The sequence below is a fragment of the Ciconia boyciana genome, chromosome 8 (assembly GCF_034638445.1).
Source record: "Ciconia boyciana chromosome 8, ASM3463844v1, whole genome shotgun sequence".
NCBI classification, from domain to species: domain Eukaryota; kingdom Metazoa; phylum Chordata; class Aves; order Ciconiiformes; family Ciconiidae; genus Ciconia; species Ciconia boyciana.
The window spans coordinates 18,463,952-18,491,537 of NC_132941.1; the positions used below are offsets into that span (position 1 = coordinate 18,463,952).

At 38.1% G+C, this 27,586-nt stretch overlaps 1 protein-coding gene across 6 annotated transcripts in view; it reads right to left on the reverse strand.

Annotated features, from left to right (window-relative positions):
- Window positions 1-488: 488 nt before the first annotated feature.
- The window catches only part of OTUD7A (OTU deubiquitinase 7A), a 148,537-nt gene continuing 121,439 nt past the window's right edge, over window positions 489-27,586 (reverse strand). For 5 of the 6 annotated variants that reach the window (XM_072870250.1, XM_072870253.1, XM_072870252.1 and 2 more), the window contains 8 exons: window positions 26,596-26,697; window positions 24,933-25,060; window positions 23,723-23,835; window positions 14,149-14,276; window positions 12,128-12,277; window positions 4,326-4,440; window positions 3,995-4,079; window positions 489-2,049 (listed from right to left, as the gene is read on the reverse strand). In XM_072870250.1, the coding sequence (XP_072726351.1) occupies window positions 616-2,049; window positions 3,995-4,079; window positions 4,326-4,440; window positions 12,128-12,277; window positions 14,149-14,276; window positions 23,723-23,835; window positions 24,933-25,060; window positions 26,596-26,697 (2,255 nt within the window). In that variant the 3' untranslated portion in view covers window positions 489-615. The remainder of the gene's footprint in view (window positions 2,050-3,994; window positions 4,080-4,325; window positions 4,441-12,127; window positions 12,278-14,148; window positions 14,277-23,722; window positions 23,836-24,932; window positions 25,061-26,595; window positions 26,698-27,586) is intronic. The other variant, XM_072870255.1, reaches the window with a different exon arrangement.

Consider the following 27,586-nt stretch of genomic DNA (forward strand, 5'->3'; position numbering starts at 1 on the left):
ACTAGGAAGAGCTGCAGCCCTCATGAATTCAGACCTTTCACTCCCATTTTCCCAGAATCATTCAATTTCAGACTAAAGTGAGTACAAACATTAGTAGTAATGCAATATGCTGCCATGTTAAAAATGTGCAGTATGCAAAATCACTACCCTCCTGAAAAAAAAGACTATGAAAAATTTAGGTTTTACTGAGGAAAAAATACTCTCATAATAGCTATAGAATTTCAAATGCCTGCAAGGCACATACTACCCTACTACAACACCACATCTCCGGTATTATGACTTTCCCCTATCATTCTACTACCTGAGTGATGTCAGTGTAAATTCAGGCACCATTAGTAAATTTTTGACCAAACATATACACAGCACTGACAAAGGAGTAAACAACCCTTCAGCTTACCAGTATATGTAAAAAAGACACTGACAAAATGGGAAATAATATTTTTTTTTATGATAAATTAATCCTATCATTTCCTCATTGCCCTGGAAAACCGAAAAGCTAGACACTATTTACTCATCAATCCTTTATTCTTTTTTAAGGATTCCTGTTACTGCAATTCAACACTGTTTACTTTGTAAGTAAGAAAATGGTAAAACTAAGTAGTCACGGAAGAATCCTCAATGCCTGTGTCCCTTGCTTTCTCTCTCCCTGCGCTTTAACTCTTCTTTGTAGCAGTATGAACAGTAATTTTCAGTCTCAGGACGACCATAAAAGGAACAGTTCTCCTTCTTACAGCGGTTCTGCTGGATGGAATATATTGGGCAAACTGTGCTTCTGCCTTGATTTTTATCATTGTTCAACCAGGTCTGAGGAGGATCCTCATCAGCATATTCTAAGCAGTCTCTAATATCACCAGTATTGAATCCATTTGTGTATGTCTGAGACTTGTGTTCAGTAGGCATGGCATAGCTCAGCGATTCCACTGTGTTCACTGTACGGATACCGGATATCCGGGCTGGGCTATAGCTTTGAGAAGACAGTGATCTGTTTTGTTGGGGATAGGTGGCACAGGTTTTTAAGGTGCCAACCACTGGCTTGTAGGTATCATCTTGGAAGCTCGATGGCTTGGAGTTGACATCATGCAAATGGATGACACTTTGCCTTTGAACAGGTGGTGTATGGCTATAGTGGGCAGATACTGGAATGGGTCCACTTTTCTTAGCACCATTACTAGGTGAAGAAAATGACCCAGGAGTGGGACTAGTGCGATCTTTAAATTTTAAAACCAGTTGAGTTGTATGGCTTTGAGGCAAGACGGGTGATGCCCTATCCTGAGGAGACGTTTCTAATTTTTCTTTTGAATATGATTCTGGCTCCAGTTTCCTACTAGATGACCCATTCAGTGCAGCCTTTTTCTCGGCATCCTTTCTTTTCTGTTCCTGTTCTGCATTGAAACGCTCCTGTGCACTGGTCAGGTAATAGCCTATCATCTCCTCGTGGAACTGATGCCTATGACTGGTCAAAAGAAGGCCAGCAAAAATAAACTTTCGTTCACCCTGCATGGCAGCTCTCAAAATATTTAGGCTGAGTTTCACGTCAGTGCTGTACTTCCATGGGTCAGACTGCTTGTCAGAGAAGGGTTTAGTGTTCATCTTTTCAACGGGTGAGTTGCTAGCTCTGTCAGTTGGAGATGGAGTGGTCTTTTCAGATGGAGAAGTGCTCGCAGACTGTCCAGATTCCTCTTTGCTCCCTTTTCGAGACTTAGACTTCTTCTCTTTGACTTTCTCTACTGCATCACCATTTTTTCCATTCCCTGAACTGGCTCTGCTCATTTTGCCATGCACCAGGCCTCCAAGACCACCCATATTCTTTTTCAGTTTAATTCCCAGGGTTTTACTGAGGCTTCCTATTTTATTGGCAACTGAATCTGTCCTGGTTTTGTCTTTATCTTTCCTCTGTTTGTCCTTTTCTTTTTCTTTACTGTTTTTGCCATTATTGCCGTTGGAATTACTACAGATGGAATCGCGGTCCGAGTCCATTGAGTCAGCCAGAGACTGAACGTCTTCCCCGGCTGAAGCTGTAGGGGATTCTGGTTGAGCCAAAGGGGCCTGCTATGGAAAAGTAATTATAATTAGATACAGCAAAATCAGTTTCATACAGGGACTGGGTGCAAAAAAACCCCAAATCCAATATAGATTTTTTACATTGATTTTAAATGTACTTTTTAATTTATGCACTGACATTTTAGATTGGTTTCTTCACCAAATAAAGCTTATTCGACTGTGCTGACTATGTATCTTGCTTGTTCCTACAGTAGCTTTTGGCTCATTTCAAGCACATTTGTAGAACAGAAGTCAGCCATTCAGAGGTTCTGTGAAAATCAGTGTCTGAATAATGGAGAGATGCGAGTTAGTGCTCCTGTTGAGAGGAAGGCTGCAGCACAACCTCCCTGCTTGTGTTGACCAGCTGAGTGGCTGGCCAGCATACAGAGATCAGTCATTCAGTAGGACGAATCTACAATACAAGCTGTCTCTCAGCCAGGGGGGAGACAGAGTGCATGGAAAGAAACTGACAATATTGTGATGGAAGGGAAATGAGGTTCTGCTGAAAGCGGTGAGGGGGATGCAGCACACAAACCTGTATGTAGCAGTAATTCAAAATTCATTATGTTCAAAACACAACTTATTTAAATTCATTTCTTCATTGTTCAGGTCTCTGGTGCATGAAAATCAAAGGTACGGTGCACCAGAGCTAAACATCTTGCCTGAAATATTAAACATTAAACTTAAGCAAGTAGACTGAAGAATACCGTGAGGTGTATTCATTGTCATTGGAAATACAGTGCAGATAAAACTGGTGTCAGAAGTCTTGAGTTCCAATTTATATTTTAGGTAAGGTGATAAAACATCTTTCTGGAAAATGCAGTATCGAGGATCCTAGAATACTTTAAAATGTGGCTCTGTTCATTTACTCCTGCAAGCTAAAATCTGCTAGAGATAAATATGAAACATTTAACTAACCATAATGACTCGGGGAGGGGGGGGGAAGCTCTGGAGATGTATATACTTCCAGTATAGAAATGCATGCCTGCTTCTTGTCCCTGGGTACTTAAATGTCCTCTCTCTCTCTGGAATCCCTGAGCATCCCACCACCCAGCTGGGAGCAGAGCTGTAATCCCCACTTGGCAAAAGAGGAAATGAGTGCTAAAGTGACCTGACCATGCTCATGTGGCACATGTGAAGCAGGGAGAGGTAAGCCAGGTCCCACAAGTTTCAGGGTCACAGCTTACAACTACAGTACCGTTTTGCCTCTCCTTTTTCTGATGTGGTAGCTACCACTGTAGAAACTGTAGAAAAATGGATTTTTCCCCTCTTGCAGCTTGTTAAATGCTCTCCCCTTTTGTGTTCTGTTCCTCCTTTCAAATCCCATCTGTGTAGGCTGTCTAAATCACCTCCATCCTCTCCTAGCAACCTTTTGCCTCCAGACTAACCCCTCAATCTAGTCAATGTAATTTGCAGAGAAATTTGCAGCTGACTAGGTGCCAGCTGGGCATGGTTCTAAAATAGCTTTCTGAAAGAACCAGGCTCCAGTTCAGCGCCAGTCTGTGGCCTTTTGTCAGCCACTCTAAACTGGGAGCTGTCCAGGGGTGCAAATGTATTCTCAGAAAGAGAAAGGACTTGGGATTGGTGACCTAACAGTGGCATTAGGAGAGCAAGCCAAAGTTCTGAGAAAACAATGGTAAGAAAAGGTCTATTTTAAGGTTTTTCTGAACTACACGGACTACTGAAATAAGTAACAGAAAGATTAAGCTAGAAAATACATTTCAGAACAGAGTATGAGTTGCAAAAATACACAAGCAATGGTGTTATTAAAACAAATAACTAGAAAAATCTATAAGCCTGATCACAATGACAATGAGCTATGACTTGTCCCCACTGCTAGGACACTTAGGTGTTTCCAGGCAGCTGGCCAGTCCAGGCAGCCTACCCTACACAACACCATGTCGTGCCTTGTATCTCTCATCTTGGTTTAGACCGAAGGGGAAGTTTACCTTACCCGTGTCTCAGATGGTATGCGTATCCATGTTACATTCATATAGCTGTGTAGAAGATTAAGCTTTGCCTCAAGAGATAGAATCAAACTAAGGATGAAAAAAGAAGGGAACAAACAGTCAAAAAGCCTGAAAGAAAAAGCAATACTTTTTAACAGGGAGAGGTGTAACAGCAGCCTGAATTGTGACCATCAGCTGGAGACCCACCCGTGTCTTCTCCCATGTAACCAGAGAACATAAACAAAGCCCTCCCTGTTAGCAGTTCTCCCAATACTTCAATCAGGTATGTCTCAAGACATTTTACTGCTTAACAGTAAAGTTACAGAAAGATCTTACTTGGCCAGTCTGGTGTTATCATTGTCATCTTTTCCCCACTCCCAGTCTTTCCCAGGATCGACCGCAAAGTGCAAAGGCAGTAACTTGTGTTCAGAGTCAGTCAGGGGGATCACCGCTGAAGTAGAAAAAAACAAGGATTGGGGTGGGGGGAACAAAAATGACAAAAAAAGGATTTAGCTGTGAAAAGCAGCATAACTGGTTGAAGAAGGGGGGCAGAATTTCAGTGTGCTGCAGAACTGTCTCATCCAGAGCACCACAAATGATTTATACCGGGCTCCATCTCCCTACTTTGATGTTTGTGCAATAGAAGAGGAGAGGGAGAGGTTAATACACTGATTGCTCCTGGAGTGAAAGATAGTCACCTGTGGAGGAGGGGAGACCTCTGGGAGACCAACATTGCCATTTTGTAATGCACAATAAACATTTCCTGGAGACAGAGCCATTAGAATAGCAGAAAGCAATAAAAAGTTGAAGTATTCCTGCCTGTCTCTCACACAGATGCACATACTTGTTAATTATGTCTTTTCAGTTTAGTACCTTTTTGTTTTCCACTGTCAAAGAAACAAAAATATATTGATAGCGGCATTAAGAAACAAAGCAAAACGCAGTTACAGAGATTTTGGACTCAAACTGTGAATTAACATAATTGAGGAGCATAGATCAACATATATATGGCTTAAGAGGTCAGTTTGCGGCCTGTCTTGAGTGTAGTGAAAAGACCATTACTGCTGTTATATCCCAGCATTACTGTCCAGCTGTTTTGGCTCTTCTGTCCTTTCCTCTCTCTGCTAGGGCTCTGCCTTCTGACACATATCTTAATGACTGTGCTTTATACTCAGCATGCAGGGACTGCACTCTGATTTTACAGTGTCTGTCATTCATCACCAGCACGAAACTAAGAGAAAAACACTGTCAGCTTTAATTAAAGCCAGCAATTTGCTTCCATTTCATTAGAAAAAAAAGTAAAAGCTGTTGAGGGACTGGGTGGGATCCTCAGCACAGTGCAGGTCACTGCTGCTCCTTGACAACCAATCAAGGAATTTAATTTTCTAGACTAGAACCCTTAAGGACTTTGCCTAGGTGTTCATTCCAGCAAAGCCAAGGGGCAAAGCAACCTGGAGAAATCACCCAAACATTATGGCACTGAACTACTGAAAACTGATTGCACTTATTGGTTATATGCTGTTTATATTCTTTTCTGCAGTTCAGAAAACATATGTTGTCAAAACAAAGGTACAGCATTCTTGGTTAAATATGGTTCCTCACCTAGCACAATGCAGGCAATTTAATCTGCATTTTAGATTAACACAGTGAAGTCAGTATTTGGTTCAGACAGTTTGACAACAACTGCAGAAAGTCACTCTCTATATATTTTCATCTTTGCAGACTGGAAATAAAAAGGTCAAACCTCTACAAATTTAATGGAAATGTTGCCCCCTGCTGCTTATAGTAGGTAATTCTTGAAATATTTTCCCCATATTAACTGCAAATATAGTATAGAACAGCTTGAGATTAATCAACTTTAGTTGCAGATACCACTGTAAGATGTGAGCACAGAAATGAATATTGTAAGAGAATTTAGCTCCTTAAAGAAACTCAGTGTGAGTAAGTAGCAGAGAGTCTAACTCTACAGTTCAAAATACACTGTAAAGCGAGCTCCTGAAGCACAAGAATGTAATAAATGTACAGCAGAGGTGACAACTGAATACACTTTTTAACACTTACTGGTGTAATATGAGGGCTTACCCCACTGCATTCAATGAAATTATTGCTGGAATAACAGAACACAATTAACTGATCATATTTCCCAAGGAAAACACATATTCTGCCAATTAACTGAATTACTAGCAGGTACTGACTGGATTCACAACTGACCTTACGATGCAATATGTCAACCGTTTAAAGGAAGAAGGCAACTTAGAAAAGAGCAGCATTGTAAGTTTGCAACACAACCCTTCCACTTCTGGTAGTACCTGACCTCACAGGTACAGCCTGGTAGAGAACTGGGAATGTGATCCTGAGGCAGGTCATGTTGGGAAGCCTGGACCAAAGAACTATCAGAGAGTTGAATCAGTCTCTTTGGGATGTAAAACTCAAAAAGTAAATTTGAGCTTCTTTTCTAAGTACAGCTTGAAACTAACTCGTTTTCACATAGTTCAATAAATAATCATTTTTATAAACAAATTTTAAAGGAATCCTTTTTAAAGCTGGCTGTTTCTACTGATATTGAAAATACACCTAATAAAAATGTTTAGTGATACTCAATTTTATTAAAGTCTTAATATCTAAGTACAAAAAGCTTAGAGCTGATTGTCTATAGCATGTCACTGTTGTCTTAACTAATGTACACATTATGACATGTACTGTCTCCATCTTCACACAGAAATTTGTTAACTATTATTTTTCAAACTCTGAGTTGAATGGAAACTATACTCATTCTGAGGGATAGTCTGAGGTTGGTATGAAGCACTACCATCTTCATGCAAAAAGTATCTGCTAAAGTAACGGAGTTTTAAAATTCTATATTCATTCACAGAATCACACAATCGTATAGGTTGGAAAAGACCTTTAAGATCATCGAGTCCAACCGTAAACCTAACACTACCAAGACCACCACTATACCATGTCCCTAAGCACCTCATCCAAACGTCTTTTAAATACTTCCAGGGATGGCGACTCAACCACCTCCCTGGGCAGCCTGTTCCAATGCTTGACAACCCTTTCAGTGAAGTAAAATTTCCTAATATCCAGTCTAAACCTCCCCTGGTGCAACTTGAGGCCATTTCCTCTCGTCCTATCACTTGTTACCTGGGAGAAGAGACCGACCTCCACCTCTCTACAACCTCCTTTCAGGTAGTTGTAGGGAGCAATAAGGTCTCCCCTGAGCCTCCTTTTCTCCAGGCTAAACAACCCCAGTTCCCTCAGCCGCTCCTCATAAGACTTCTGCTCTAGACCCTTCACCAGCTTCGTTGCCCTTCTTTGGACACGCTCCAGCACCTCAATGTCTTTCTTGTAGTGAGGGGCCCAAAACTGAACACAGTATTCGAGGTGCAGCCTCACCAGTGCCGAGTACAGGGGCACGATCACTTCCCTAGTCCTGCTGGCCACACGATTTTTGATACAAGCCAGGATGCCATTGGCTTTCTTGGCCACCTGGGCACACTGCTGGCTCATAGTCAGCTGGCTGTCAACCAACACTCCCAGGTCCTCCTCTGCCAGGCAGCTTTCCAGCCACTCTTCCCCAAGCCTGTAGCGTTGCATGGGGTTGCTGTGGCCCAAGGGCAGGACCTTGCACTTAGCCTTGTTGAACCTCATACAACTGGCCCCAGCCCATCGATCCAGCCTGTCCAGGTCCCTCTGTAGAGCCTTCCTTCCCTCAAGCAGATCAACACTCCCACACAACTTGGTGTCATCTGCAAACTTACTGAGGGTGCACTTGATCCCTTCATCCAGATCATTGATAAAGATATTAAACAGAACTGGCCCCAACACAGAGCCCTGGGGAACACCACTTGTGACCGGCCACCAACTGGAGTAAACTCCATTCACCACCACTCTTTGGGCCCGGCCATCCAGCCAGTTCTTTACCCAGTGAAGCGTACACCTGTCCAAGCCATGAGCCGCCAGTTTCTCCAGGAGAATGCTGTGGGAAACGGTGTCAAGTGCTTTACTGAAGCCTAGGTAGACAACATCCACAGCCTTGCCCTCATCCACTAAGCAGGTCTCATTGCAAGAGACTTCCTCGCTCTCAGGGAATTCTGTTTGATAGCTGGGGTTTCTTGTAGGATTTCCCCACGTTCCTGACAGAAAAGTATTTTCATGTTAAGACTGCAAGCAGGATCCATCACATTCATTTCTAAAGCAAACCCAACAGATCGTAGCATCTTCCTGATGCCCAGCGACATCACAGAGTTTGCAACTTTGGTGTGGTAGTTTGGTTACACTTGGTTTTGGGTGCTCTCTAGCTGAAACCACACTATTTGAAACATTGTCTACAAGTCCTCATGCCAACAGATGGGATACGTCAAAAGTAACAGTGGCTATTTCATCCATGGCAGTTTTAAGACACACAGTGAGGACTTTCATGCCATTCTTCAGTTGGGTGTATTGCCTTCTGTGCTGTGAAGTCACAGTGTTTCCCAGCACTCATCTTCATGCCTCAAGTGTCATTATTAATTTTCTATAAAGAAGAACACTTTAACTATTTCTGAAAATACTGGTAAAATAAAATGCTGACACAGATACTGACATACTGCTGTTAAAAACCACTGTCACACCTCTCACACTTGTTACTGCAAACTGATTGTGGGCAGCCATTTCACTGCTGACTGCCTGACAAAGCACAGGAGTGTGGGAAGCTCCAAGTTCAATGACGCAGTCTTAGGGGCAGTTGAGAACTGGTCTTTATTTTCTGTAAACAAAGATACAAAACACCTGCATAAATATAGCCTGTACGAATACAGAAGTATTTATAGGTTTTTAATCAGACGTTGTGGATTTCAAAACAAGAGGGTCTTTGGTGACTGTCAGAATGCCAGCTATGTGCTGGGTAAAAAGAAGACATGTCAAAATGTGTTTTAAATCCTCTCCAGACAATAGGATGTTAGCATGTTTTCTCTCTTTATATACATTTATAGTAGTGCTCAAAATGATCTCATAAATGAGTATATGCCAAAGCAGAACTTCAGGCATTCACATTAGCATTTATTTGACCACAGATATTGCACAAATATAGGACATACTGTCTCCTCCACAAGACAGCTTCTCAGCAGCTTAAACATGTATGTACATACATGCAGTAGTTCAGACAGCTCCAGATGCTGCTCCTGACATCCAGTTACATGGTTAGAGTATAAATACTATAAGTTATGAACAGCCTGGCTATCAGAGATGCTCCTTTTAAGAAGTTGTAGCTCTAATTTGAACTATCAGAATGCAGCTCAGCTACATTCTGATAGTTCAAAATCTGGCCATGTACTGTGGCAGCTGTGCCATTGTTTTCTGATTTAACAGTTGTGGCTCTCCCTTCCTCTGTGCCAAAGCTGCCAACATCTCTATGCTGACAAGGTACAAAAAATAGGCATTATTAGAGCATCCTTGTGCCAATCTATTTCCTGTCACAGCATTTGAAGAACAATAGCAATGCTGTGTTAGCTGTTAGACTGCTGCAGTCTCTAACAGCAACCAGCTTGGCAGCTGAAAGCTAAAGCATTCCCTTCATCCCACACTTAATGCCAAATTGCTCTCTGCTGCTCCACAGAATTGAAGCCTGTGTATTCAAGGCCCTGCAGGAAAAAATGTAAAATCAGATCATACAGAAAAAATACTGTTTTGATTCAACAGCCCTTGTAATTAACCTGGATGAACTTATACATGAAAAAAAGCCAACAGGTAACGTTACTGATGCTGTGCTGGATATTTGGTAGCTTTTTCTCTCCCAGCACCTTTCCTGTGTGACTACAGGCATAGGAAAATCCTACAGAATGACAGTTTCTAACCACAAGAAGTATATTTAACATTATTGCTAGCACTTGTGGGAGAAATCAAATATGTCACCTTGTTATCAAACCAAACATCTTGTAGTGTGTAATTAACAGGAATAAAGGGCTTGTAATATTAGGAATATTTCAGTAGGTGGCACCAAGTTGTATCACTGAATACTTTAACACATACTGAGAGGTAGGGTCAGAGCAGCTGAACAGTAGTTTCCCTCACTACTTTTTGTCAATCCTGTCACTTAGAGGATGCCACAACAGCAAAAGGTTCGGTGGGTGGCGGTTACCCTATCTGCAAAGTTATTGAAGAGAGAGTTAAGTTCTGTGTATTCAATCAAATTATTTACACATATAGGCTCTTGTAAGACCTGTGATAATGAAGTATTGTATGAAGGCAGATAGACGTGCCTGAAATAAATGAGATTACTGTCAGTCTACTGATACTATTCCAATCCCAATTGTTAGAAAGTAAGAAATGGACTCTGCCTACTCCAGAAATTGTCTTGTTTCACCACCAACAGAACTCAGACCTAAAAAGGATCAAGACCAAAAGACATGGAGGCATGTTCTACAACAAGACAACTGTACAATCTGTAACATAGACATATATGCAGGAGCTGCTAACGTAATAGCATGCTGACATTACAGTCCTGGCTGCAGCGTATCATCAGCAACCATCAACAGTGAACAGTATCCTTAAAAAGGCTCTCCCCAAAACTCGATCTGCATTCATATCACATTATTGCATTAAAATGGTATGAATTTGCTTTGCAGACTTTAATTTCTCACAAGGTGTTTCACATCATACCTCAGTGTACTGCTTTGGAAATGGTTCCTATGTGAAAAGCATTTTCCTAAGGGCTGCTCTTCTACAGATTGAGGGCTGGAAGGCAGCTGCAATGTCCTAGTGTATAATGCAAAGGCCAGACCTATTGCCAAGCACCTACCTTCAAATCCCTGCAATAGCTATGTGCCACTGAAGGCTGAATAGTTGGACTGGATTGATTTTCCCATTGAATATCTGACATCTAGATCAACCTTTTTTTCCCTTAATGTCTTATGATTCAGTCTCCTCTTCACCAACACAAAGTTTGCTAATACCACATGCAACCCTTTGTAGAGTGCTTCCCATCTCACACAACCTCATGTAAAAAACTCTCCGCTCCTTCCAAGAAGGATGAACACGTCAAATTCTTGCATGAAGATGTCTACAACAAAATCTGTTGTTCAAGAGTTTCTTTCCTCCTTTGCTTCATTTTAATGAACGTCTTTCTCTCTACTTTGCACAGCTCCAGCATGCTGACTGTCTCATAAGCATGGAAAGTGCCTAATACATCCAAAATCAGATGAAATGCACATAGGGTTAGGGAATTAAATGAAGGATACTTAGTTGCCTCTAAACTACTCTCTAGGGAGGAGGACTAAATGAAAATCACTCAATCAGGAGATCTCAACAACCAGCACACATTCCATGTTTACTTTACAGATATATGCATTCATAAGGGATTTAAAACACCTCTGCAGTGTCATCAGGCAAAAAAAAGGAGGACTCATACGTAACAGCAAAACTCCACTGAATTTTTCTAAAGCCTCACCGTGTTTTTGGCAAAACACTTTTCCCTTCCTCACAAAAGGAGCAAAGACAGATAGGAGTTCATCTCACAGCTTTCTATTATTAAGCAAACAGGTCTTCCAAATAAGGGCAGCTATAGCTAGCTCCTAGGCTACTGATGCAGGAACAAATCCAATCCTGAAGCTCTTGTCACTCCCAATCCCATATCCAGGAAGCTCAAACTTGACACAGAAATATCTGGTCAGACTTCATCGTCACTGTTCCGAAGTAAAACAGAAGACAGCAATATGATGAGATAAAAAAATTTCAAGTAAATTTTTTCAAATGAGAAAAGTGTATTTAGCACACTAGAAGAGAGATTTTTCCATTATGTGAGTTTTCAGTAGTAATCTGACTAATATTTAATCTTCTAAACACTTTAATAAGCCAAATTAAAAAAGGCCTTCAAGAACCCAGAAGCACAGTAGGTAACTATGATTATACTTATTTACATATATGGAACTGACAGAAAAGGTTTAAGTGCTGAAAACAGACAGGGACAGCACAAGGGTTAGGACTGAAGAGTTCTTGGCTCCCAGTCTTGTGATTAGACCACTTAGACTCCTAAGAATGCAGCAATAAAATTTAGTGGATATTGTTTCCTTTCTGATAGATAAATACACCTACAGGTAGAAGAAAGTGCTTTGTACATTGTATTCAATAGATACCCTTGGGTTGCTGTGTTTATAGCATACCTTGTTCTCTCTGTTGATCTTTTTGTTCCATGGAAACAAGAGCAGAGAAATGGGCCTGATCATAGGCTAGCACAAGAGGTGAGCAGTGGCATCTGTTAGGTAGAACTTCAAGTGGCAAATAAATTCCTCCAAATGGTATAGGTGCGAATGCTGCAAAGAAAAATAAGATTTTTTTTTTTTTTAAACTATGCTAAAGAACAGACAATAACGTTCCTTCTATTGTATGTAACAATTGTACTACAACATTTTCAGAGCTCCAGGAGAGCAGCCTAAAGTGGAGTAATCAATGCAGAAAACAGTCATAACAACAGGTAAAATTTCATTATAAAAACATCAGGAAATATACTAAGAACAATAATGAAAACATTCTGCTCTTACATATATTTTCCTTGCTCTATTTGTTTACTAGTAAATATATTAATGTCTTATAACAAAATATTGATGACTCTCACACATATGCAGATTTGTATCTTCCTGTAATACTTCTAGGTAGAAGGATATTGACTAATAATCAGCAGTAAACACACTATCAGTTCTCTTGGTAACATACTCTGCTCATGCCTTGCATTAACAGATTTCTATAAGAAACATTACAAACATGTTTATAATCCACACACACGTCATCACACACATCATGTATGTATGCATGTGTATATGTGTGTATATTAATAACGATAAGGAAAGATTAAAAAAATTCTACAAGTAGAATTTGAATGGGATGCTGCATCTGTAAGGGCAAAGCTCTTTCCTTTGAAAGATTCTACACTTGTTCATATATAATTATGGAAAACAGCATGTTTGGGCAGGAACATTCTCTCAACATGTTTGCTTCTGACCAATTATTTTTCATTTTGCTGTGAAAATATGAATCCTTATTGCTGAAATATTTCCAAAATGAGCATAAGGAAAAAGTAAACCCAAACAATGCACTGTTTTTACTAGAGACTTTGTCTTTGAAGAGGTCTGCTGTGCCCAGACTTTGGGACGGAGAACAGTATTGTTTTTGAGGCGTAAATCTATATTTTGGTGAGTCTATCCAAATTTTACCAAGTTATTAGTCTTTTTGAAAACCTGTACTTTGTACTTACAACAGTTAAACTGGGGTAATGTGATGATGCTGGTCCATGAGGCCAGCAGTGAGAAAAACACTGGTATTATTGTGACAGAATCAGATTGGGTCAAGGAGAAAAAAATGCGGGGGGGAGGGCAATTTGGGATAGGAAAAGTTATGAGGAAATGAAGCAATAGTGATCAAGTCTGTCAGAGCCGACAGCAATCATACAAGCATTACTTGTAGTTCATAATTTGAATGGAAACTGAAATTACCCCCCAGCATTTTCCTGTAGAAGTAAATTTCTGTAGACTCCATCACATGTTTAACATCCCCCTTTAATCAACCAAACACTCCCCTTTAGTTAAGCAACATACTATCATTAAGTAGTATTCTATTAGTTCATGGTAAAAAGTGAGAGAGATTAATTTAATCATTCAAGTCCTACTCAGACAGCTGTCCAGCTGGCTCCACATATGGATCTAAAATTTGTGTGCTCACATGTGCAAACTGAATAAAACTTTCTGGAAACTTTTGAATAAGAGGCTGCAAAGGAGTTAGTAAAAACAAAAAGCCAAAATATACACATTCAATTTTTCAAAGTCAGATTAGATTAATTGATGCGGAGTTTTAAGGGGCACCAAAATAACACAGCAAAATTAGAACCTTGTTAACCTAGACCAGTAAGAAATGTATTGTGTTATGTAATTTGATCGTTCTTAAGTTAACAGTAAATATCTAGGATAAACAGATTTTCAGTGAGACTTACATAATTAACCAGTATCTTTTACTTTTATCTAATAGAAATGGATTGAGTATCATTCCGCTTTTCCTGGCCCCCCTCCCCCCCCCAAAGGCAGCAGCTATGCCATAAACACTCAGATATGTTACAGCTGGCTCTTTTGTTTGTGATAGTATATGATTGGTTCAATTTACGAAGGTGCATACATTTCTAATGAAAAACTCTTACCTTCTCCCCCTGAGTCTCGTAACATTGTGTCTGCTACTACAACAATAGGTCTTCTCAAAATATGCGCTAAGACAAAAACATGGAACTCTTCTAAGCTCTCATACACTGGATCTTCTGAATTATCGACTCTGGAAGACACGGCATTGAAACTTTTTGAACCGACTTGAACCAACCATTGAAACTTTAGTGTACCAACACATCGCAGCAGCTATTTCTTCTTCCTTTTCACTCATATTCCCACTCTTCTGAAACACATATTCCAATTATTGAAATAGGTAACATAAGAAATTGGAAAGGAAAATATATTTCTGGAAATAATAGCAACTGAGAAAATGTTTTCACTTGCAGACTCCACACTAGTTTAGTAGTCAGCAAAATTCCTTACTTTCTAATATTGTTTGGTAGCCTAATGGGAATAAAAGCAACTCTTAGCCAAGCTCCTGGTATAAATCTGCTTTTGTCACAAAAACCATAATTTCATAATCATTCACCCTTGGCCCATAGACTCTACAATGAAAGGTAAGTGTTCTTCTAGTTCCTCTAAACAAAATACAGGTGGAGTTTACCTTGGTAATGTAAGAACCATTGATGTCAGCTTGAGTAGGAGGAATTTAACTTATAAAGTTGTCAACCTTTTTTCTTTGATTATTACCAAAACTTTTTTTTTTTTTAAGATGGGGAGGGGTACCTGCCTAAGGAACTGGAGATTTTCCTACTAGATTTTCAAATGAGATGCATTTCACCTACTTTCAGACATCTAAAATCAGAAGTCTAAGCATTTCACCTTGACTGCCTCTCCAGATAATAAAAAAAGGTAGGCACATCTGGAAGTAGGATCATCCCTCTCCTCTTAAGCATTTGCCCAAAGATGAGATGAAAATTCTCATTTCTCTTTACAGAATACAGAAGGAATCTAGATCAAGATGTAGTTAGGTGAGACAAGGCCAAGCATTTTTGCCAGTGGAGCTTTGTGTTCTGAAAACACATAGAAAGAATCAATACAAATATCTTATATGGTAGGAGAGCAGAACATAGAACTCAAACAGTAAGACAGCACTACGGAGAAACCCAAGTCTTTTCTTTACATTGGCCTTCTACATTGGTCTGATCCAAATACCACAGGAATTAATGAAAGTCTTTCCATTCTCTTCATCTAGCTGGAGCAGATGCAGAGCACTTCAAAAAGTGGAGAGATAATATTTCAGTTTTGAATTAAAATAAATGTTTTATTGAGGAGTATTCCATAGGTCTAAGCAGAGTTAATCCTCAACCAGCTTCACAATGAGCAGGTAATTTAAGACAAAGACAAAAAAGTGCTGTTCCTGGAAGGAATTAAAAGAAAAACAAAACACCCCTCCTCCACGATGTAAAATATAATTGGAAGACAGTTTGAGCACCTGAAGAGTCTTCTGCACTCTGAAGAGTTGTTTCTTCCTTTTGAATTGTTGATACCATTACGGAATATACATCTTGGGAAAAAGATTAATTAAATTCATTATCCTTACTTTGTGAAAATGCCTTTCAACATTTAGTTCTCCAAAACATGGGTATTAAGTGGTAATGTGCTGACAGTATGGTGTTTTGTGTCAAAACCATGATAATTAGTCCTAAATTTCAAAGGTGGCCAAAATGAATAAATTACCTGCTGAAAGAATTTGACAAAGACAAGTACACACTGTATGTTTTAAAAAAAATGAGACTGAGTTATCCCAGTCCCATCTCGGATTGTTTGGGCAGTTTCTGTTCTATTCATAATCTGATGTCTGAAAGGCATACACAATGACAGAAGACAAAGAAAAACTGAATAACAGGATGCCTATTAGAAAAGATATCTGGTTGTGACAGGAATATCAGAGAAAACTCATATTAGATTACATAATTACTACTATCTAGAAGAACATAGAGATAAGACATTTAGGAAAGCCAAAAACGTGTACAGCACATAGAACAAGATTTGTAATTTTTTCACGTCAGTACTAAAAAGTTATAAAGCACTCAGGGAACCAGTCCCTGTCAGATTCATCTACAGCCTATACATCTATTCTCAATAGCATGAAGTGTCAGAAATTCAAATTTAACAACACAAACCAATAGTGTTAAACTACCACTTACATATAGGAAGGCAAATCCTTAGAATAGAATTTATGGACTAAAATCCTTAAATTCCTTAAAATACATCTGTGCTATCCTATTTATCTGAATACATTAGTCTTATTTTCCCAACCTATACATTTCAAAATTCAACACATTTCAAAAACACTTTTTCTTCATATATGAATGGACAAACACAATTGCTAAGTTTGTTTTAAATGTTCTCTTTTACTGAAAAGCTTACAAAATGCACATTTACACACTTCATGGCTCAAAACTTTTGACAGCAAGAAGAGAGAAACTTTATGTTTAAGAACACGTGCTACTAACTTCTAGGGATATGCTGCTGATCACTAAATGCAATGGGGTACTTTTCCCCCAAAAAAGGTAAGACTGAAAACCTGACTTAAAATTGAGTGACAAAACAAAAAAAAAACAAAACAAAAACAAACAAACAAACAAAAAAAACAAAAAAAAAACCCCAACAAAATCAGCATGTATCAGTATCAGTTTCCAATGAGCATCAGGGCTTTGGATCAGCCCCACAATCTTCCAGGAAACAGAAATGCCCAGCACCTTTGGAAAGCTAACCTATAAGGTAAATCAGTTTTGAAACAGATCATTCTTTCATCCGGACTGCAAGAATAATTCTGTTAAATTCCTCACTTCTCCAGCTGAACACTTCCAAGCCCTTTTATGACTTCATAAGCATTTTAAAGAATTTTTGGTTTCAGTTATCTTCTTTCCTATTTTTCTAGTTTAATGTCATTAATGTCACTATCACATTTTAAAGCTTTGCCTCTACCTAGAAGACAGAAATAAACACACTAGATGGAAGAAGACTGAAAAATGGTAGTGTTGTGGGAAGCAGACAAAAGTAAAGATGATAATTCACAGCTGATTGCCACTTAAAAATATAATACACACAGAGAACAGCTTCTGTGAGACGTGACAAATAAAGGTGGGCAACATAACCTAGGCACACTCTTAAATGAAGGCAGTGATTTTCCTCTTATTGTTAGGTGTGCAGAGAACTTCCATAATTAACTGTCATTAATTTTCATTATATGTGAAAAATAGTAACTGAAGATAACTGTAGGGGCACTGCTCTAGAATATGTGGGACAAATACAGTAACATTCTCACAGGTCTGATGGCATCCAGCCCATCCCTGGAACTTCACATTAAAATCTTTCATCCCAACCTAGGAGCACAGCAGGATGGAAATTATTAACAGGAGGCTGATGCAGGATACAAATTCTCTGATCAAGCAGTGAGACACCTCTCCTTCCCTGTATCCCTCTTCCTGTTACCCAAACTCGTCAAGAAATTTTTCCTGATGTTCAAACTAAATTCCCCATTTTGTAATTTCCTCTCATATTCCTTACTGAATCCTTCTCCATTGTTGGCTGTGACAGCTTTTCAGCATTTGCAGTCCATTATGTCACCCTCAGAGTAATTTGTTAGCCAAACTTCCAAAAGGAAGTTAGAAGAATCATGTTATTGGCAAGACAATATGCTACAAAGATTTCCAGCTATTTTCTCACGTTAGTATTTCCAGACTATCAGTCCTAAAGTTTCTCTTCAAATCCTCTAATTATTCCTCATCGCCTAGTTAATGAGGTTTCTAGAAGTGAAAGGTATATTCCAGATGCAGCTGTATCAGAAGGACCTTTATCCCTTTGGTCAGCTGATGTCAAGCCTGACTGCCCACGAAGTCCAAAATTCCACTGGGCTTTTTTACTCTTCAATATCACATCACCAAGTTGCTTGATTCACTATTTATGATCATATTCACACATTTCAAATCCTTCTCTTCTATTACACATCTGTTTTCCATTGCTTATTTTCACAGAATCACAGAGCGGTTGAGGTTGGCAGGGAGCTCTGGAAGTCACCTTCTCCAACTCCCCTGTTCAAGTAGGGCCACCTAGAGCCAGTTGCCCAGGACTGTGTTCAGACAGCTTTTGAATATCTCCAAGGAGCAAGGCTTCACAGCCTCTCTGTGCAACCTTTTCAATGTTCAATTTTATTTCATCGTTGCCAGTAATATATGATGGCCCACATAAATTATTTCAGTGCCACTGCTGAGGATTCAGTATGAATTTTCATAAAGATTAATGAGAATGAAAAATCATCATTAACAAGTATCCTTGGCAACCTGCCACATCCTTTGATCCACTTACCATTCCACTTTTTTTCATGGACCTTTATTTATGCTAACTACATGGCCATGAAAATTGTGGACAAAATAATTTTTTCAATATAACATGGAAGCAAAGGAAATTTAAGAAACTGAAATTAATTCTTCTGTTCATGTAAAGTTAATTTTTAAATAATGAAACCCACATATATAAGAGCACATAAGTCTGCATTGCAGAATCCTGCTCAACCAGGGCACTCTGGCTAAATAATTTATCTTGATGGTAAGAACAAATTAATTAAAAAAAGAAAAAAAAATTTAAAAAATCTCAGTCTACCCTACAGGACCACTGATACCTCGAATCCAAACAGGGTGGACACTTACTCAGCACTCCAAAGAGATTCTCTCTGCTATGGAAAATCCAATTTGTACTGCAGCCAGTAATGAAAAAAAAAATCAAAAAGCTGAAGTGGAAAAGTCACCTACCCTGCTCTTCCACCTGGCTATCTGCTGTCTGTTCCTCTCTTTTGCCTGCAAACTCTGAGCAAGATCTGTTTTCACATCCTTGGATTTCCTTCTAAACAGCTCCCTGCGGTAACCTTGCTTTTTTTCCCCCATACATACGCTCCAGATTCTCAGTTTGTCCAACAGACTCATAACAGCTATTCCAAGTTTAGATTAAGTTTCAGCATTCATGCAGAGCAAGAGACCAATGCCTGCAGACAGTTGAGGTGTACTGAAACAACATGACAAGTATCAAGTTCTTCAACCTGGTGGTTAGGTACAAGCATGAGACCAGAATGAAATCCAAGTTCGTATCTTGATCTGCCACCATTCCATTTCTGAAACCTCTTTTTCCCTGCTTAAGAATCCCAAAACTAAAACCAACATACACCACAGCTGCAGCTTACTAGCAAGTACAAGTTTCTGCTGTAGATAGGTGTAGGAACCTATCCATTGATTTCCTTACACAGTATTTCAGCAATGAGATTCAACTCAAACACAAAAAGTTGCACAGTAGTGGGACATTTCCCTTCTTTTCTTCAGGGGGAAAAAAAAAAAAAAAAGAAGAAGGTATACTGCATTGACTAAAGGAGCTACAGAATGTGAATGTTTCGAGTTCCAATTTTTATTTCTTAGTCTTTAAAAATATCAGTACTTTTTTCTCAGGCAAAAACAATATCTAGGAAGCAGTTTTCAAGGCATATAATAAAAGAGAAAACCTAAATCAACTTTCCCTAGATTATTTTGGTTTGAATGTTATTTTGTATTTAGCTGTGTGGGAATGCATGCTTTTGGGTAAAACATCTTCTGTGGCACGTGAGATGCAACCATCTGTCAAATAGGAAATATCTTAAATTCAACAAAAACTTGTTAAATAAGGAAAAACCCAATCACTACGTAGGTACTAGTACTTAATTTTAATATGACATAATTCTGATCCCTCCTTTGCCTTGAATTTTATCTCTTTCGAGAGTCTGTGGGATATCCACTGTTTTCAGATCTGAAGGGCTGTCTGAACTAGCATATTTGAATCACCATGGCAATTTGATTATTTCCAGGCTGCATTTGGCTTAAGTACAATTTACATCAACTGAAAATAGTCCAGATGAAAAGATGTATTAGCCATCAGAAACTTCAGCTAATAAGGAAAAGATATACTGTTATAATGAACCTTTTTCTATCTGCACCCTATACTTGCTGCATATACTAAACACTTAAAAAGGAATAGCACTCCTATAATAGACAACCAGATCAAATAAAAATAATTTTAAAGCAATGTCTTTGTTAAATGATCTAAACTAAATTCTCCACAAGATGAGGGTCTTTGATGGACGCAGTAGTTTTGCATGAAGTTTTGTATGTTGAAGTACTCTGAATACCTAACCAAGTCCAAAACCTCAGATTACATGCATTTGAGAGGTACTTCCTGTTTCAGTGTTCTGGTTTTCTGCCTTAAATAAAACTCTAATGACACATGGGAAAATTACAGCAATATTCCCTCCCTTCTTCTCCATTTAAAATCACTTGACTTTATTAATAAGATAGTGCCAACAGCATATGAGACAACTAGCTAGAAGGTGACAGTTAACACTAAATAAGAATACCATCCACTTTCAAAATCTGTATTAGGTCACACCATGACACAACACAACATCTAGCTTTCAGCTCTACTAGGTTTTCAAGAAGTGAATAACAACAGTGATATTCAATCTAGCACTAGAACAGGCTTTGAAATCTCTGACTGACAATAGCCTGCAAAATGAAGGAATGGGTTGGAATTTCTTCTTTAGCAGGATTGCAATAGTTAGGTTCTTAACAAAAACAGAGTACAAGACATTTTCCTTTTTTCAAAGCAGTTGCTTCAATTCAGTACCCCTGGTTTTGCTTGTGAATGGAGATAAATTAAACAATTGTGTTAATCTGAAATTTATTTTTTACACTTACAGAAAGATGTGCAAATCTTTCAAAATAAGAATCTGCTTCTTAGTTAATTAGTTTGCTCTGCTTTAGTGCTTGAAGGATTTTACATGTTGGAAATAAGAACTTAAGAGCCAGGTTTTTCTGTGTTCCCTTTTTCTTTTTATTTTTTTCCAACTTCCAAGCCTCAGAATGAGAGTGCTCTCAAAGAAGAAATCTTTGGAGATTTAGCAACAATTGCTGATCTCCTTTGCACGTAGTCTACTCTGAAAAATAACTAAAAGGAACTTGCAGGTGAATGAGGCAGCGTAATTCCAGACTTAGGCTTTGTCACTGAATTCTGCTGAAGCAGATACAACTTCTGATGCTCTAGCTAATTCTGACACCAAAGGAGAATGCCTCAGCTACAATTCAAAGACTAATTTGCGAGCTTTCTTAATACAGTACCTAACTAGAGAACATAATACACCTCATCTCAAAAATACTATTTTGATATTCCTTTTCCTTCTCAAGGGCTCTATTTTGAACACAGGTACATTAAACTGAGAAAAGAATTCATTCTGTCACATTCATTCTGTCTTTGGAATGATTGTAAAGAGAATTATGTATTCACACATTTAATAGGCTAAGTGTCTTTCCTGATTCCTCTTTCACTATTTTAAAGGAAAAATTAACTGTTGTCTATTTATCCTTACTTTATTTTGATTTGCAAAGAGATAAATGCAAACCACAGTGAGAACATTAAAAACAATTTAAATTAGTTCTTTATGTAGTAGTGATACTCCCTGTTTAAGTATCTGGGAACTGAAGGTAGAGATGGTTGATTGACTGGCAAATGCAACATTTGAGGACATCTCTGACTGGTAGATACTGAAACTACATAGTACATGAAACATACAGAATGAAACAGACAGGATAAGGCCAGAGAAAATTGGTGGTGAATGGCCAAATTTAATAGAAATGTGAATTGAACTGCATTAAAAGACTAAAGCGTACCAACAGGAAAATATCTACAGACATAGGAAACAAACTAGAGAGTAAAATGAAAACCAATCTATTTTTTTTTAGCCTCAAAATAGAAGAAAATGAGACACATTATGGCTGACAATTTTCTAAACAATGTCCTCCTGCATTAGTAGAATTACCTATCCTTGACATCACAGGGTTAAAAGGAAAATATAATATTCTTTCAAAGCCCACAGAATATTTTCTAAAGATTTTATTACTCTCATCCTGTTGTATGCCCTATTTTGTCAATTTACTTATCACCACATGCAATTTTCTCCAGGGGAAACAGTAGCTAGAGAAAAACATGCACTGAGTAAACACTAAATATTTTTAGTGATAAACACTAGACATAAAATCTAAAGCTTCTGCATTCTTAAGGCTGTCAATAAGCCTATACTTTGGGAACAACTGCACTGAAAGTGAGGAATGGTTTATCATACCAGCTATTGAGGCAGAATTTGTATGTGCATCAGGGGTATTTAAGTGTTGTAGATTCTATTTCACCCCAAACTTTTTCACAAATATGTTTCTATCCGTTTTTTCCAATAGCTTCTAAACAGCTAAACTAAATGCATGCTGGCAATAAAGTAGACAGTACTGGGTTTTTCCCTGCGACCATCAGATTTTCTAGTACTGTTTATAATAAGCTAATTGACTAAAATGCTACTAATTGAGTATTACACAAAGATTAAACATGCATACTAAGCTGGTCTTCAAGAAAACACACTCTTTCCTTGCTTGCCTGCTAGCACTGGGTAGTAACTGGCAAACATTGCAATTTTTCAGAGTGTAATCAAAGTAGCTGCAATCAGCCATACTCGTATGGAATCAATCCAGATAAACAGATATGAAATTAGGTAAGAACCTGATGTCATTCTTAGAAATACAGACATACCCTATGCAGAACCTTCCAGCAACGTCAAACTTTACTAGGATGATAGTGAATCAGTTTAATTTGAAATAAAAACCCCTACCATTTTTAAATAATTCTTGCGTTTGAGAGCACTATTTATGTTACATAGGTTTAATAAAAGCTTGAATAGTCAAAGAAGGGGCAACTCTTCCTATTAGTGCAATATTAATTATAGTAATTTTTAGTTAAAGTTTTTTATAACTGTTCAAAGACTGAAGTAGCATATTGATTTTTCAGAAGAGTTTCATGAGACTACAAAGTATAACTCAATATTCTACTTTCTGTTTAAAATGACACTGCATCCAAATATTTAATCTTTAGCTTTAATACCAAAAATATTACTTCTTTCCTCTGTATGTTTAGGGTTAACAGCATTTTAAAAGTAGAAAATGTGAAGAGTTACTTGATGACTTTCCCTCCAAAAAGATCTCTCAATATTTTCAGTTTGAACTACAAAGCAAAAAAGGACTGCAATAAATGTATGAATATGAGAAGATGGCACTAAAGCTGTGCTAAAGCACAGAAAAGGTGATATCCAGGCACAAACTACTTTCTTCTAGAATGCTACTAGAAGATGTGATGTTATTCTGTCATTCCATGTTTTAGTGAAAATATCTGAGCAGTGGCTATCTTTCTGATAAGTCTTCCTCAAATTAAAAGCTACATTATCTTCTGTGAGCTGAGGCACTTCCTCTCCTTGAAGCTAAATGCTACTGCCAACATGCTTGTTCTAGAAACCAAGAAATTAGGTTTTATGAAATCCAGACTCTTTTGGATACAAAGTAACCTCCGGTTAGTGTGGTAACTGTACAAGGAAACTTAATAAAAATGCTAAATATTATAATGGCATGTTTAGATAATTATATCCTACCATGCAAAAAAATCGCAACCAGTTGAAAAGGCAGTTTGATGGTCCTATAAACATCTTCATTCATTTGTACTGTATTGTTTTCCTACTAAGAACAAAAACAAAAAGATTTTGTCATACTCTAAACTTACCCACCACCAGTGCCTCCATTTTTGCTGAAATGTGTACGAGGCTCACTTGATGCCAGTTTAAGCAGTTCATTCCACTCCCGCTCCCATTCTTCTTCTGTATAGACTAAACCTGACTATGGAAGAGAATGAAATACCTTTATGATTATGCTGGTACAAAATGCAAGCAGAGTTCTATAGTACTATTTACGACTAACTTATTTTGAGCTTCGTACATGACACAGTTTAATATCTTGGACCATTAATGGTTCAACATTTCTATTCAGGTGAAAGAATATTAACCTATTAAAAAGAGATCTAAACCACTAACTGTATACTGGATTACATTTCTAGATGTGGGTCTGCTGCTGCTGACACAGTGCTCCACTATTGGGGATCCAGTTATTCATACTCGTGTAAATTCCTTGCAACCATGGTTAGCGTGCTTTACTGCCCATTTCTGGAGGTTTCCTTTCTTCCCCAATATATGGAACTACTATGAATGCCCTCCTTGGCAGAGAGGTGATACTTTCTCCCTCTGTTCAAGAGCAGAAAGGGTATATAAGTGCTTTTGTGCCCCCGTGTTTTCATGCAGCCTAAAGTAGCTGAGTCAGTCACAGCTTAGCTGTTTCCTCACTGACTGCTGCCAACAAAAAGCAGATTACAAATAAGTCACAAACATTTAAGTATATTCACTTGATTGCATTCAGGATTACTCCTGAAACTGGCTTTTCTAGCCACTGTTAAGGCACAGACATCTTCAGAAAACAACACATGCTGAAGTACAGCTTTTAATCAACAGTCAAACCAAACCTACAGATTATTTTAGTTAAGAAACATCCACTCAATATTTGCTCACAGCTCTAAGAATCCTAATTCACCATCCTGGGGAATCTCTCCTAAATGGGGTTTTCCTTCTTTTGTGGATTTCATCCACTCATTTTATAATGCTTGTGATAGCTAAATTACACATTTAATTTTGCAGCCCAAGATTTTCTACAGGTTTCAAACTCATCTTAGACTTTTGTAGGCACAAACCTGTGCATATTTATGCCCACAAAGCTACAAACACATTTGCATTCTGATACAAAAATTCTAAATACAGGTATCTCTTTCCCCATGCAAAATGGAAGCACAAGGAATTTGATAGCAATTAAAACTTTCACACCAAACTTCAGAAGAATGCTTTTGACCCTAAATTATATTAACAAGACTGTCTTTAGGCCATACAGACCTCCTTATTCTGCTGGGTCTGTTGCCATCTCCATCTTCTTTTCAGTGCTTCTCTTTCAGCTCCACTTCTCATCATAGTATAGAGTGCTTTACGTAAAACAAGGTCCCGATCATGAAATCCCCACATCCCTAAAGTAGCACAAGACAACATTCAGTTGTAAAGAAGCTACAGTGAAATAGAAATAGTAAATACTAATACAATTAATGTTACTCTATTAGCAAAAGAAGCATAGCTTATACATTATTTAAGATTCTCCTTGGCAAATAATTCACTCATTATTTTTAAGGTTTCCTAAAGAAACAGTCAATATAGATAAGCTAATGAACAACAAGAGGGAATTCTAACGAAGTTTAAACTTTGATTAAGGAATGACTAAGGATTTGAGTTGTTTCAGTGTTTGCTTGCAGGCAACTTCAAGTTTGCTGCAAGCAATGGAATATTCAATGCACAGGCTGGTTTTAGCTGTCGTTGCCAACAGAGCTTGCAGACACAAGAATGCTAATGACAACTGCAGGCAGTTTTGTGAATCCCAGATGATACTGACACGCAAAGGCCTCCAACTCTTACACAGCATGATGGTAAATTTCCTTTGGCTTCAACATCCAAATAAAGAGACGAGCATTCAAGATGATTGGAAGTCTAAAAATACAACCAGCCACAGGCTTTCAAGCTCATTTTAAGATAATAAAATATCTTCATGTAGTTGAGAATAGTAACCTACAACGAAAGAGAGCAGAGCTCTCACCAAGACATGTGCCCATAGACAACCACATTTCAATTACCATGTTGTCAGCTGCTGGCATTAAATATGTTTATTGAAGACTTTGCAAGTCAAAGTACCCCAAACATTTGCTGTAAATAATATACCATTCCTCCTAATTAAAAATGAAGTGGACAAAGATAAAAGGACCCTTGGAAACAGCAAAAGCTCTTTTCTTACTACTTCTTTCAAAAAGAAGAGGCTCTTCAAAACTTTAAAAATACCAGCGTTTTTTAAAAAGTCACCTTTTGGGGTTCTGCTGGTGGAAGATTTTAGCAACTGCAACAAAAAAATAAGTTTCCGCATAATAGGCTGGGATATAGAAAGCATATAAAAGACTTTCAGCTTCACAGGTTTCTATTTATTTGATTTGAAGAAAGGGTTAAAAGATTTTGTATTAACAATTAATTAATCAATTGGAAATTATTTGAATTCACCCCAAACTCTGTTTCCCTTATACTTAAACTCTACAAGGAACCAACAGAGATAATAGCTAGATGTTGCATTCTTGAAGACAGCAAGAGAACTGTTTAACAAAAGCCAGAGAATGAATGCAATTCCTCGCCCACAATGAGGACAATCCTGCAGAAGCACCTGGAATTTGCTTGTTCCAGAGGTGTTAGGTTAGGCTCTGTAAGGAAAATGCAAATCACTAGTGTTTATGATATATGGTTTTTCATACTGTTCCAATTATACTTCTTTTATAAACTGAGAGGTTATGCTTTTAGGCACCTCAAGCATGCCTAAAGCAAACAGTACTTAAGTGAAATTTGAAGAATATATTGCTCCAGAACCAGGCTTTTAATGGAAGTCTTTGCATCTCATGTGTTTCTGAGCTTTTGCTGGGGATAGAGAAAAGTGGTAAATATTTTTGGCAGGTTTCATGTACAGACTCTCCCTTACCTAAAGATGCAGCATGCAAGAGGCAGTTTCCATCACCTGTTGTAGCCAAGGGAAGAAGACGTTTGCAGCTTGTACACACTGTGGACCACCAATTCAGTCGTCCTGAAAAGAAAGCATCTATTAAAATGGTGGAGTGGATACTAAAACAGGATGTGTACTGTGTACAGACATACAGCGATGATGTGTAATGTTGAAGGTTAATCACGAACATCCTTTCTGCCAAATAAACTTAAATGTAATGTCAGAAGTGAAAACTGAAAAGATTAGAGATAAAAGGCAGATAAACTTTAACTACTCTCTAAATGTATTTGCAATAAGAAGAGAGCACCTTTAATTAATTTGCATCTTCCATTCTCATATGCTGCATTCAGGGATGGATTTCCAAGGAGTTCATTGCCTAAATACCATTATGAGTCTTAGTATCAGTTCCCAAACATAATCGACGTTGGCCTCCCATACACAGATAACAGATTACGTTACAGTAATAAAGTCTCAAAAGACAAAAGTAATATGTATGTGTTAATCAAGATATGTTACTGTTAGGTAAGTTTATTAAGTAAAGTACTATTGTTTCAATCAGATGGATTGTTTCAACAGCTGATTCTCCTCTCATTTACCATAGCGTAAATCATGATTAGAGCTACTAAAATCAACAGCTATACTACCAGCGAATTAAAATGAGACCAAATACATAGCCCGAGGTCTAGGATAGCACGTGACTTTTCTCTTTGAGAACATTTAGAGAACCACTTATCCATCATTGCTACATGAAGCATGTTTTACAGATTATAAAACAGAAATGGACTATGAAAAAGACTGACAAGAGGACAGATATTTGATGTATCTAGATGAGCAAATAAAGCCATGAAGAGTATCAGTGCCAAAGCCAACACTGGAAGTACATAATTCCTGGCACACAAGTTGCTGTGTGGTAGCTTACTGGAGTGTTAAGACTTGGTTAAATGGTCATGTGAACATTTCTAATATAAAG